General features: G+C 47.7%; 1 protein-coding gene across 12 annotated transcripts in view; it reads left to right on the top strand.

The window, feature by feature from the left end:
• DCDC2C (doublecortin domain containing 2C) overlaps positions 1-14,281 on the top strand; it is a 94,097-nt gene that overhangs the window by 62,963 nt on the left and 16,853 nt on the right. For 8 of the 12 annotated variants that reach the window (XR_005371976.1, XR_005371972.1, XR_005371973.1 and 5 more), the window contains one exon: positions 13,961-14,024. The exons of the other annotated variants lie outside the window; for them this stretch is intronic. Coding sequence is in view for 1 of the 8 variants with exons in the window: in XM_038560692.1 (XP_038416620.1) it covers positions 13,961-14,024 (64 nt within the window). In the remaining 7 variants the exon portion in view is untranslated. The remainder of the gene's footprint in view (positions 1-13,960; positions 14,025-14,281) is intronic. 12 annotated transcript variants of the gene reach the window in all.

Raw genomic sequence — 14,281 nt, forward strand, 5'->3', positions numbered from 1 at the left:
TGGGAAAGCTTCATGAGAAACCTTTACTGGCGGTCTGTGCCATGTTCCGGGAAGGTACTTTTAGGTGAATTTATTACCTAGTTACCCACAACAGATAGCCATATTTTGGAGAAAAAAATACTTTCTCCTGTGAGTAGGTTCAAAAGAAGAAAATTAAAAACAGGAAGGAGGGAGCTGGAAGGGCCACGGGCACTTTGAATTGACAAGGAGATTGTTCAGGGGCCTTTTTTCTTGATTCTACGTTATCTTCTGTGAACCTGGCAGCTTTCCCCCAAGAGAAAGTGGAGATGAGAAATAGTCGGGTACCCGTAACTCCAAACCCAGGTCTGCTCTTAAGATTTCTGGGAGATGCCATCTGTGAAGCCATGTGATATCGAGTCAAGTCAAGGCGTGTTCTTTATTCGTCTTCGAGGTTTGTCTATATTGGTACTGAAGGAGGAGAATCCATGGTGGTGCAGAAAAAAAAAAGTTCTATAAATAAAATGCACATTTTCTGCTTGTAAATAGAATGAGTACAGAGAAAATAGGCTTTTTTTTTAAACGTGTGATAAGTCAAAAAACATATACTTCACACTGAAATGCCTCAACTAATGCATCTCACAAATCGATAAAGGTCACGAGCACAGAGTGCAGTGAATTCCAGCAAACCGTACGTCTATCCGGGGTGGGTGAAACGCTCCTAGACATCCTTCGGATCCACCCTCTAAATCAGAGCCTGTGTGACATTCGACATTCTTTGTCACTGTTGTCCAAACATGTGTCATGAACCTACACACCTGCCACTGACCAACAGCCCAGACAGTCTGTCGCTGGAGGATGCAGGTCTCTGGGATCTTAAAAGCCTGAGCCAGGGGTGTCTGGGTGGCTCAGTTGGTTGACTGTCCAACTCTTGATTTTGGCTCAGGTCATGATCTCAGGGTTGTGGGGTCGAGCCCCATGTTGGGCTCCGCGCTCAGCGGTGCGTCTGCTTGAGATCCTCTCTCTCCTTCTGCCCCTCCCCCTGCTCACGTGCATGCGCACTCTCTCTCTAAAATAAATCTTAAAAAAGAAGTCTGAGCCAGAAGCACCCCTAGAAATGACTCTTCTCCAATCCTTTCACGTTACTGAGGAGCAAATGGAAACATCTCTTCTCTCCATAATGCGAGTTTTAGAAGTTTCCCTATTGCAAGAGAAATGCCTGAAACCAATCCCAGATCCCAGTGGGGGTGTTCTCTGCCTTCAGAACCTGTTCATTTGCACGAGACTCCAGGCAAGGTTCAGAGACAATAGGACGGGGCTCTGTCGTCGGAGTGGGAATGGTGGCGGTGGGTCCTGCAGAAAGGCTGCGGCCTGTGGGTACCAAGGGCGCCGTGTGTTCCACGCAGGTTTGCTTGCTTTTCCTCAAGCCCCCGAATGCTCGGCTTGCTCACCCACCTCTTTGGCTGCAGCGATCTGGTCCAGACCTTCATCTGTACGTTCCAGGACTGACTTTTTTACTCTTTCCAGCCCGTGTGTTTCTAGAGGTAAATGAAGGTGGCCCTTCAGTGGCTTCTGGTAACTATTTGGAACTCTGAGACGAGTCAGGGCACCTCTGGATGTGAGCAAGGTGGAGGTGGCCATCTCGTCCTGGGGATACTCCTAGGACGGTCCCTTGCGCAGCCTCCTGAGGTTGCCTTGTAGTCAGATGTGGCTTCAAGCCCCGGAGGAAGAGACACCTCTTCTTTCCTAAATGGGCCCACCCTCCACCCTTCTCCCAAATGTCTTCTCTCCCCCACTTGTGTGGGGCGCTGTGTCTATCATTTCTGTCTGCCTCGTCTGTGTCATTGTCTTTCCCCTGCCAGGGGATGTCTGTCCTGCTCTCCAGGAAGCAGGGCTGCCTGCTGTGAGGAGCCGTCCTGGCGGCCCAGCGCGGTGGCAGTGGTGGAGCATGGCCGGCCAGCAGGTGACCTCGCCTGTCCTTGCCGGCCAACCTCAAGTGCTCGTCGGCTTTGTGCACAGCCCCACGTGACGATGGCTGCTGTTGTGTCAGGTGTCCACACGAAATCATTCCACTTTCTCCCTGTCTCTCCTTGGGGGCCCCTTAAGGTATGGCCCCGCCCGCTGTCCTGTAGCTGCCCCCTCATGATGGGTAGGCTCTGTGAACACTTCTCATCTGCTGCTTCATCCTTCATTTAATTTTTTTTTTTTTACTATAGCATATCAATCTCTTGGCCATCAAACCCCTCCATTCCATGGTGTGACACTCTTTTGTCCCAACAGCCTGTTGACGTCTCTGTCTTGGTTTGGCCCGTCCCCAGCAGACACCTCTGTCATTCTGGTTCCCCTCTCTGTGGCCGCCCTCATGGGGACTTTACCTGATGACTGAAATTTGAGTCATGTTGACCTTCCCCACTGGTCCCCCTCCTCTTTCCAAATGCCATTTCAGTCCCTTGTCTTTTTTTTTTTTAAGATTTATTTATTTATTTATTCATGAGAGACACACAGAGAAATAGAGGCAGAGACACAGGAGGAGCGAGAAGCAGGCTCCATGCAGGGAGCCCAATGTGGGACTCGATCCCGGGACTCCAGGATCACGCCCTGGGCCGAAGTTGGCACTAAACTGCTGAGCCACCCAGGGATCCCCAGTCCCTTGTCTTTTTAACAGAAGCTTGGACAACTGCCCTTCTTCCAGACCCTCAGAGCACGTAGAGCCTCGTGATGTTCGTGAGCCTCTGCATTTCCACTAAGATGTACCTTCAGACAGGACACGTCCTGAATGCCGCTCGGTTCCTCCTTGTCTCTGTTATGGCAACTTTGTTCTTCCCTAAAGATTTAGGCACCACTTGGTGCCGGCTTCCCAACGTCCCTTGCTCAGAGTCTTCCCTCTGGCTCTGTGCCTCAGTGCTGGTCACCTCCTGGCATCACGCTGCTCTCCTGACTCTGTTTACCCCTGTCCACCCTTTCTCCTTGAACTATATATAGCCCTGCTGTTCTCAAACCTTTATAGCCCCTACCCAGGGCTGACTGTGTCTGTGAAACCATTTTCGGCGCTCCAAACTTTGGCAGTTTTGGAAATCCTGCTCAACTTGCTCTGTGTGAACGGGGTTGGTGTGCACGGTTATTAACGTTGCGTTTTGCAGATTTGTTACCCACCATCTCATGGGGCATGTGGTTCCTCTTAACAAATAGGAATTAAAACGAGAGTCTCAGGACAACTATCTATTCCTTCATCGTAAGGACCATGTCTTACGCTCCCCGTGGCCCTCAGCAGTGACCAGCAGAGCCCAGGGCACATAGTAGGTACTCAAAAGGTAATTGGTGATTAGCTAACATTTGAGATTTTCAGGAAGCAGACATTTAAGATGAGGATCAAAATTTGTCCTCTGTCCCTGCAGCTGGGATGTGCCTCCGTTTTTAGAGAGGAGCTCTTCCCCCTTTTCTCCTTTCTGCCTAATTTACTGAGGAGCTACTTTCTATTCTGTTGTATGTGCCACCCCTTATTTTGTTTCCTGGCTTCTGATTTTTAAAAACTTTAAGGCTGACAGCAAATCTGTAAAGGAAGGACTCAGTAGGATCAGACACCTTTTTAAAGAAACATTTTCTTATCTTGCTTGTACTTGATTTTATAACCAAAAGGTCATAGTTATTACATTATCATCAATATTGACCAAAATCCTGCCCTTTTCCCAGTAAATAATTAAAAAAAATTCACATATCTGCCCACCCTTCCCCGTTGGTTTGTTCTTGGTAGTTAAGAGTTTGGGGATCCCTGGGTGGCGCAGCGGTTTGGCGCCTACCTTTGGCCCAGGGCGCGATCCTGAAGACCCGGGATCGAATCCCACGTCGGGCTCCCGGTGCATGGAGCCTGCTTCTCCCTCTGCCTGTGTCTCTGCCTCTCTCTCTCTCTCTGTGTGTGACTATCATAAATAAATAAAAATTAAAAAAAAAGAGTTTGTTTCTTGGTGTCTCTTTTTTTCCCTTTGTTCATTTGTTTCTTGATTTCCAGGTATGAATGAAATCATACGGTATTTGTCTTTCTCTGACTTACTTCACTTAGCGTTAAACTCTTTAGGTTTATCCAAGTCATTGCAAATGGTAAGATTTCATTATTTTTTTATGGCTTAGTAATATTTCATTGCCTATATATGCTGCTTCTTTATTCATCAATTGTTGGACCCAGGCTGTTTCCATAATTTGGCTACTGGAAATAATGCTGCAAAACATAGAGGTGCATGTATCCCTATGAATTAGTGTTTTTGTCTATTGGGTAAATCCCAGCAGTGTGCTTACTGGATTGTAGTGTAGTTCTATTTTTTAACTTTTTAAGGACCCTCCATACTGTTTTCCACAGTGGCTGCACCAGTTTGCATTCCCACCAATAGTGCACAAGGGCTCCCCTTCCTCCACATCCTCACCAACACTTGTTATTTCTTGTGTTGTTGATTTTAGCCATTCTTTTTTTAAAAATTTTTTTAATAATAAATTAATTTTTTATTGGTGTTCAATTTACCAACATACAGAATAACACCCAGTGCTCATCCCGTCAAGTGCCCCACTCAGTGCCTGTCACCCATTCACCCCCACCCTCCTCCCCTTCCATCACCCCTAGTTCGTTTCCCAGAGTTAGGAGTCTTTATGTTCTGTCTCCCTTTCTGACATTTCCCACACATTTCTTCTCCCTTCCCTTATATTCCCTTTCACTATTATTTATATTCCCCAAATGAATGAGAACATACAATGTTTGTCCTTCTCCGATTGACTTACTTCATTCAGCATAATACCCTCCAGTTCCATCCACGTTGAAGCAAATGGTATTTGTCGTTTCTAATGGCTGAGTAATATTCCATTGTATACATAGACCACATCTTCTCTATCCATCATCTTTCGATGGACACCGAGGCTCCTTCCACAGTTTGGCTATTGTGGACATTGCTGCTAGAAACATCGGGGTGCAGGTGTCCCGGCGTTTCACTACATCTGTATCGCCAGCAGTGCAATTGCTGGGTCGCAGGGCAGGTCTATTTTTAACTCTTTGAGGAACCTCCACACAGTTTTCCAGAGTGGCTGCACCAGTTCACATTCCCACCAGCAGTGCAGGAGGGTTCCCCTTTCTCCGCATCCTCTCCAACATTTGTGGTTTCCTGCCTTGTTAATTTGCCCCATTCTCACTGGTGTGAGGTGGGATCTCATTGTGGTTTTGATTTGTATTTCCCTGATGGCAAGTGATGCGGAACATTTTCTCATGTGCATGTTGGCCATGTCTGTGTCTTCTTCTGTGAGATTTCTGTTCATGTCTTTTGCCCATTTCATGATTGGATTGTTTGTTTCTTTGGTGTTGAGTTTAATAAGTTCTTTATAGATCTTGGAAACTAGCCCTTTATCTGATACGTCATTTGCAAATATCTTCTCCCATTCTGTAGGTTGTCTTTGAGTTTTGTTGACTGTATCCTTTGCTGTGCAAAAGCTTCTTATCTTGATGAAGTCCCAATAGTTCATTTTTGCTTTTGTTTCTTTTGCCTTCGTGGATGTATCTTGCAAGAAGTTACTGTGGCTGAGTTCAAAAAGGGTGTTGCCTGTGTTCTCCTCTAGGATTTTGATGGAATCTTGTCTCACATTTAGATCTTTCATCCATTTTGAGTTTATCTTTGTGTCTGGTGCAAGAGAGTGGTCTAGTTTCATTCTTCTGCATGTGGATGTCCAATTTTCCCAGCACCATTTATTGAAGAGACTGTCTTTCTTCCAGTGGATAGTCTTTCTTCCTTTGTCGAGTATTAGTTGACCATAGAGTTGAGGGTCCACTTCTGGATTCTCTATTCTGTTCCATTGATCTACGTGTCTGTTTTTGTGCCAGTACCACACTGTCTTGATGACCACAGCTTTGTAGTACAACCTGAAATCTGGCATTGTGATGCCCCCAGTTATGGTTTTCTTTTTTAAAATTCCGCTGGCTATTCGGGGTCTTTTCTGATTCCACACAAATCTTAAAATAGTTTGTTCTAACTCTCTGAAGAAAGTCCATGGTATTTTGATAGGGATTGCATTAAACGTGTACATTGCCCTGGGTAACATTGACATTTTCACAATATTAATTCTGCCAATCCATGAGCATGGAATATTTTTCCATCTCTTTGTGTCTTCCTCAATTTCCTTCAGAAGTGTTCTATAGTTTTTAGGGTATAGATCCTTTACCTCTTTGGTGAGGTTTATTCCTAGGTATCTTAAGCTTTTGGGTGCAATTGTCAATGGGATTGACTCCTTAATTTCTCTTTCTTCAGTCTCATTGTTAGTGTCTAGAAATGCCATTGATTTCTGGGCATTGATTTTGTATCCTGCCACACTGCCGAATTGCTGTATGAGTTCTAGCAATCTTGGGGTGGAGGCTTTTGGGTTTTCTATGTAGAGTATCATGTCATTGGCGAAGAGGGAGAGTTTGACTTCTTCTTTGCCAATTTGAATGCCTTTAATGTCTTTTTGTTGTCTGATTGCGGAGGCTAGGATTTTAGCCATTCTCACAGGTGTGAGGTATCTCACTGTGGGTTTGATTTGCATTTCCCTGATGATCAGGGATGTTGGACATCTTTTTATGTGTCCGTTGGCCATTTGTATCTCTTCTTTAGAAAAATGTCTATTCATGTCTTCTGCCCATTTTTAAATATTTTATTTAACTTCAATTTGCCAACATGTAGTCTAACACCCAGTGCTCATCCCAGCAAACGCCCTCCTCAGTGCCCGTCACCCAGTCACCCCATCCCCCCACACACCTCCACATCTGCAACCCTTTGTGTGTTTCCCAGAGTCAGGAGTGTCTCATGGTTTGTCACCCTCTCTAATTTTTCCCACTCAGTTCCCCTCCTTTCCCTTATGGTCTCTTTCACTATTTCTTATATTCCACCTATGAGTGAGACCCTATGATGATTGTCCTTCTCTGATTGGCTTATTCCGTTCAACATAATACCCTCCAGTTCCAACCAGGTCAAAGTGAATGGTAGTGTTCATCCTTTCTGATGGCTGAGAAAAATCCCCTGTATATATAGACCACATCTTCTTTATCCATTCATCTGTCGAAGGACATCGTGGCTTCTTCCACAGTGTGGCTGTTGTGGACATTGCTGCTGTGAACATTGGGGTTTCTGCCCATTTTTAATTGGATTGTTTTTTGAGTGTTGAGTTGTATTTCTTCATATATTTTGGATACTATCCCTTCATTAGATATGTCATTCAGTAGTCTGCCTTTTAGTTTTGTTGATTGTTCCTTTGCTGTGCAGAAGATTTTTATTTTGATGGAGTCCCAATAGGTGTTTTTTTTTTTTTTTGCTTTTGTTTCCCTTGCCTCAGGAGACATGTCTAGAAAAAAGTTGTTACGGCTGATGTCAGGAGAATTACTGCCTGTGCTCTTTTCTAGGATTTTTATGGTTTCAGGTCTCATATCTAGGTCCTTGTCCATTTTGAGCTTATTTTTGTGTATGGGTAAGAAAGTGGTCCAATTTCTTTTCTTTTTAAAAAGATTTTATTTATTTGACAGAGAGAGGGCATGCACACACAAGCAGGCAGAGCAGCAGGCAGAGGGAGAGGGAGAAGCAGGCTCCCCACTGTGCAGAGATCCCAATGCGGGGCTCCATCCCAGGACACTGGGGTCATGACCTGAGCTGAAGAGAGATGCTTAACCGACTGAGCCACCCAGGGGCCCCCATGTGGTCCAGTCTTATTCTTTTGCATGTGGCTCTCCAGTTTTCCCAACACCATTTGTTGAAGAGATGTCTTTGTCCCATTGCATAGTCTCGGCTCCCTTGTTGAAGACATAATCATGGTTGATTTCTGGGCTTTCCATTTTGTCCATTGGTTTATGGGTCCATTTTTGTGCCAGGACCATACTGTCTTGATGTATTTTTTTTATTTATTTATTTTTGTTGGGGGGAGGGGCAGACGGAGAGGGAGTCTTTTAAGCAGACTCAGTGCTGGGCACAGAGCTCGACGTGGGGCTTGATCTCATGACCTTGAGATCGTGACCTGAGCTGAAACCAAGTCCAACGTTCAACCAACGGTACTACCCAGGCGCCCCCTACAGCTTCGTAATATAATGTGAAGTCTACAATTGTGACGTCTCCAGCTGTGCTTTTCTTTTTGTTTTGATTGTTTTGGCTATTAGGGGTCTTTTGTGGTTCCATACAAATTTTAGTGTTGTTTGTTCTAGTTCTGTGAAAAATGCTGTTGGTGTTTTGATAGGGAGAGCACTAAACGGGTAGACTGAGTAGTATAGACATTTCAACGGTATTTGTTCTTCCAATCCACGAGCGTGGAATGTGTTTCTGTATCTTTGTGTCATCTTCAGTTTCTTTCATCAGTGTTGTATAGTTTTCAGTCGACCGGTCTTTCGTGTCTTTGGTTAGCTTTATTCCTAGATATTTTATTATTTCTTGGTGCAATTCTAAATGGTACTATTTGCCACATGGTATGTTCTGATGAAAGATGAAATGATTACTCAGAGTCCAGTATCTTGGAACAAAGAGAGGCCCGAAGGGGCTACACGATCAGACACCGCCAAGAAGTGTGGGTGCCGAGGTCAAACCCCAAGCCTGGGTCGGCTCTTGGTGTTATTATTGTAAAATGTAAAGTATGTGGGAACAAGGAAGTATAAACGACTCAAGAAACCAATCACATGAGGGGCAGCAGGGAACTATGTGCGTGACTATGTGCATGGATCTCAGGGGCGGCATTAACTAGGGGGCCGAGGGTGACGGGAGACCTGACCTAGAAGGCCTGACCATCTACCCACCAGTGTTGCTGTTTTCAGCATGTACTATTTTCAGTACGGACCCATGGTAGGAATGATTGGCTTTTGCACACACATAGAGCTGTAGCCATTTATGCGTGTCCCTGTTCTTATTCTTTTTTCTTTTACCTGCTGAGATCTTGCTCTCTCATAAGTGTTTTCTTAATTTCTCTTTCTGCTGCTTATTATGAGTGTATAGGAATGCAGTGGATACCTGTACCTTGATTTTCGTATCCTGTGACCTCATTTTTTTTAAGAAATATTTTCTTACCTTGCTTGTACTCGATTATTCCATGAGGTCATAGCTATTACATGATCATCAGTATTTAACCAAATCCTATCATTTTCCCAGTAAATAATTTTGATATCAAAAATAAACATTTATTTAAAATATCTCATTTCCTTTATCCTGCAGAAAAGGGGGAACACACCTATGATGTGTAAGGGAGGTTCATTGTTATGCAGGAAGTTAAAAAAAAATGTTCTTAACCTAATTTCAGAGAGTGCCTACCTGGACTGTCTTTACTACAACTGCAGGGCCTTTGCAGTGAGATTTTCATGGTGTTATCTTTTACCCCCATTCTGGCTTCTCAGGGAATTGTAATGTAGATTTAGGAAAAGTCTACCTTCCATTGAATTATTAGTGACACTTTCTTTCTAGATCTATTTGGACTAGACTGGATTCAGATTCAAAACTTGGCAATATAGGGGCACCTGGGTGGCTCAATCAGTTGAGCAGCTGCCTTCAGCTCGGGTCATGGTCCCTGGGTCCTGAGATCGAGCCCCGCGTGGAGTTCCCTGCTCAGCAGGCAGCCTGCTTCTCCCTCCCCACCACTTGTGCTCTCTCGTGCACACTTTCTTTGTTTCTCAAATAAAATCTTTAAGCAAAACAGAACAAAACTTGGAAATATAAACTGAAGTGAGGGTGAAAGCAGTCACTGACCTGTATCAACTTAACATTTTTTTCCTTATCAATAATATGGATAACTAAAAAAATAAAATATGGATAACTGAAAATCAAGGAAATAACCCAAATAATCTCACTTAAGTGAAACATCCCTAATCCAACCTCATGAGGACCCGTGCAGAGCTGATGACAAACAATACACCTTTGATCCTTTCTGCTTACTCTCTGGAAGGCCTTTGGGGTAAGAGAGAGTGGCATTTACGTGTAGGGAAAGCCAGGAAAGGTGCACGTAGGGTCACAGTGATGCTGGTGCCTTGGGGAGGAGCCATATGTGCACCACTAGTGACCCTGCAAAATGACAAAGAATGAATGTGTCACCTCGGGCCTATGTTTTCGGTTCTTCGCATCTGCAAGATGTTTTATTTTTATTTATTTATTTTTTTAGAAATATTTTATTTATTTATTCATGAGAGACACAGAGAGAGAGGCAGAGACACAGGCAGAGGGAGAAGCAGGCTCCATGCAGGGAGCCCGACATGGGACTCGATCCTGGGATCACACCCTGGGCCGAAGGCAGACGCTCAACTGCTGAGCCCCCCCAGGTGTCCCGTGCGAGATGTTTTAGAAAGTATTTATGGCGACTAGGTTTTTTTTTTTTGCAACTAGGTTTTTGCAACTTTTGTTTTTAGTGTTCCATCGTAGAGACGGTGTAAGCCCGTACGAAGGGCTTACCACATGCTTTCCACGATGCCGCAGGCCAAACCAAACAGTTCCAGTGAGAACGGTGATAAAGTGCAAGTACAGAAAAACCTCATTTATCTCTCATTTTTAAGCAATGCTGAGTTTTGCAAAAGTGATCCCTATACTTGAGGCCTCTGTAGATAAGCCACGATTCTTCGTTTTGAAAAATATGTCTCCTGATGAAGTCCGTCGTCGTTTTGCACACAGCAGATCTCTTGGCTGTGTTGTTTGATGTTTCCAGAGAGGACTGGGGTCCCAGGCTTCTGTCTCTTTGCAGAGTGGCTCCCGCTTGCCGTGCTTTCCGGGTTCTCCTACGAACTTTGGTTTTTCCTGCTTTCTCTCACCGTGGGACTAGGAGTGCCTCCTGGGGCTGGCGTGCCCGCTCCGGCCTCACTCGTGGGCGGGAGGCAGAGGGACGCTTGCTGGACGTGCACCTGCGGGCTCCGGGGGGACACTGGGACTTTCCCACGGACAGAGCGCGTGGACTTCCACGTGTGGCCTCGTGGAATGGTTTTGATTCCTCTTCACCTTTGGCTCCCACCTGAGGGGCTGTCCCTGGCATTCTAGATCTCAGGCCAAGGAGGGCTTGCTCCTGGGCCCCCCGACTCATGTGCCTCTGCTCGTTCTGCTGTCGTCTGGGTGTCTGGGCGGCTTCTCGCAGGCTCGCCTTAGCAGAGCCGGGAACTGTTGGGTACACCAGCGCCAGAGGGTGGTCCTGGTTTTTTTTCTTTTCTTTGAAAGCTAATGTGATTTTAGCAGCATCATTGAGGTCTAATTTTCAAACCCTGGGATCCGGGGGGCTTTGGCAAATGTATCCGAATGCCCAGTTAGCGGTGGGCAGGAGAGCGGGGTGGGCTTTCCAACCAGACAGTGGTTCTCGGTTCTTCTGCGACTTCCTCACTTCCAGGAGTTCACCTGAGATTTCCAGGTGCTCAGCTGCCCTGAGCGGCCCCCCGGCCTACGTGGGCAGAGAGGCTGTGATTTCCGGCACCAGAGCCACGGTGGGCGAGGAGCACCCCGGCCAGGCCCGCGGGGGTCGGGGACCAGCACTGCCCGTGGGCAGAGAATCCCCCCGTGTCTCTGTCCTTCCTTGGTGCTTTCAAGGGCTGTCGTGGCTGTTTTTAAGGACTGTAATGATTTCTTTTGTTTTATAATTCCAATGGGCAGGAAGAGTCACCCCACTCAGCACTTGGCACCATCGTTCCTTCTCGGGTCCGTTTACCTCCTTCGTAAAGACTGAAGTGTAGTTTACGTCCGGTGAACCCCGCCTTCGCAGTGTGAAGTCTGGGAACCACGCAGCCATGTTCCTACCAAGTCAGACGAGGACAGGACATCCACTGCCCCCAGGTCCCTGGCGCCCCTCGTCCTCCACCACCGGCCCTTCCTCCCTCCCCTGTGACCTGGTCGCCACTTGGTGGAGGGTTGGGGGGCTCTGTCCTGAGGTCCTGCCTCTCCCATGGTGACGTGGAACAGGAATTGTACATTGTGTTTCCCGAGGAGTCTTCCACCCACGGTGATACATGTGGGACTCGTGGGGTGGCTGGGGTGGTGAGAGTTTTCATCAGAGGCAGGAGAGGGGTTTACTGACTGTGCTGCAGGGGGGCAGCCCGGAGGGCCGCAGAGGGGAGGCTGTCTGCCAGGGGGCAGCGGTGGGGGGTAGCAGTGACAGGGGCAAGATGAGGACCTATAGGAACTGATGGGACTTTCCCGTTAGGGTCCCTGGGCCCGGCTGTGAGCAGCCGTCGGTCAGCCAGGGCCTCTGGGCGATGGGAGTGGGGTGGCTTGCTGGGTCTGTTCACTCCCAGCCCGGGTCGCTGGTGGCCCTTGGGCCTCACTCTGGCCCCACGGCGCCTCTGCGGCCCGACGGCAGCGTCTACGGGACCCGTGGCTCAGAGGGACCCCAGTTGCCCTTCCGCCTGCGGAGCAGTGCTCCACGTTGCGGATCTACCACTACGTGTTGTGCACTCACCGGTTGAAGGACGTTGGGTGGTTCCCAGTTTTCTGCTGTTTTGAAAAGAACTGCCGTGGGCCTCCACGCACAGATTGGCTAAGTACCCAGGGGCGAGGGTGCTGGGTTTTGCGAAGCCTACGTAGCCTCGTCACGTGGAGAGCGGGCACATGCTCCCACTCCGCCCTCCGTGGAGCCCTTGTTGGTGTGTCCTCTCTCTCTCCATATGTAGTCCGTGTGTTAAGGTTTGTGCAAGATCCTAGTGTCTGGTTTCAAGAGGGTCATGAGCCCGCGGTTTTCATGAGATGCCTTTAACTTTGATGGGTTTGCTACCAGGGCCAGGGGGGCCCAGAACCTGCCCCCGAGGGGGGTGGTCTGGAAAGAGCGCCGAGAGGCAAAGCGCCCTTCTCCTACCACATGGGGGACATCCGTGTGGCGTCCCCAGTCAGCACCCTTCGTCCCTCGGGGGCGTGGTGTTCATCAGGTTCTCCTCCGTGAACGTCCTACTCTGTGCGTCGGAAGCCAGTCCCTAGGTCTCGCCTCCAGAGGACGTGAAGTGTGAACTCACCACCACCTCATTGGGAATATTTGCTCCTTGTCTCCAATTCAGTTATTTGTTTCCGCAACCATGTATTCGTGTCAGTGTGGACTTCTGCACGTTCATGTTCTGCTCTGGCTTCTAACCCAGGTTTACGCTGTTCGCTGTCCTCATGGCTCCGGCGTGGGTTGTTGTAATTCTTTCAGCCCGGCCCCGGATCCTTTGATGTGCTTTGTTATTTGAAGAACTCCGTTTTCTCCCATTACCGTGAGCTCCTCCAGGCCTGTCCGCTGTCTCTGCCTCCGCCCTGGAATCGGCCACCTTCTGGGGGGCCCTGGCTGTGCGCCCTCAGGCCTGCTGCGCTTGCTCTGAAATCTTCCTACCGCTCGCCACGCCCCCCCACGCTCCGCTGCAGGGCAGCCGGTGGGCGCTCGCTCAGGCCCTGTCCCTCCGTGGCTGTGTCCGTCTGTCCTACATTCTAGGCTGACTGGTATCCCTGTGGCCTCAACTCTCTCTGATGAGCTCAAGAAGATTGTAGTGTCATAGATTTTTTTTTTTTTCACGTTTTCTTGTTGTTAGGATAGGAGGGACTCTTTCCAGTTTTCCACATTCCACAGTGAAGCTGGGTCATTTCTGGTATGGGAAATGTTGGGCAGGACGAGACGGTGATAGAAAACTTGGAGCGGCCCACAGGAATCTGTGTGAACCGGGTCCGTCGGTCCCAGTGTCTGGCTCAGTCCCTGAACTGCCCGGAGCGAAGGCTCCAACACACTGGGGCTGGAACCTGAGACCAGACGAGGGGAGCTTTTCTCATCCATGTTGACCCATGGGCTTCACTGATCTTGGTCTGGACTCACGGCCCCGGCCAGAGTGAAGGTGGCACCTGCCATCTCATGGAAAGGTAGGTAGCCTTCCAGCGTGGGTTGTCATTTTTTTGCAAATCAGTGTTGAGTGCAGTCGTGTCTCCGGTGGGCTAATGCCTGTTGCAAACCTCAGTTCTCAGGGTGCGGTTGTAGCTGAGTGCCCTGCTCTTGGGACTCCTGGTTATAGGTTAGAGAAAAAAGTTCCAGCTGCTAACACTGATGGTTTCTATTTCAGGAAGACAATTCACGAATGTCTTTTAAGAAAAGCTTTCCCTTAAGACAGAACACAAAGAAAAAAGGTATGTCATGTAGATGTTGAAGAAATAGAAACGTATATATACTCTGTCGTAATTCCACCATGGGTGAGGACACTGGTACGATCCTGTTATAAACAGCTAGTCAGGCTTGTCTCCTAAAATACGGTTAAAATATGCAGAGAACATTCCATAGAGCAAAAGTCTTACTTCTTGTCCACCACCCCTCTCTGGGCCCCCACCCCAACCCCATAGAATGGTAATAACATCAGCAGAGTATAAATGCTTTCCTACATTGCTTC

Source organism: Canis lupus, chromosome 17 (assembly GCF_011100685.1).
Source record: "Canis lupus familiaris isolate Mischka breed German Shepherd chromosome 17, alternate assembly UU_Cfam_GSD_1.0, whole genome shotgun sequence".
Lineage (NCBI taxonomy): Eukaryota > Metazoa > Chordata > Mammalia > Carnivora > Canidae > Canis > Canis lupus.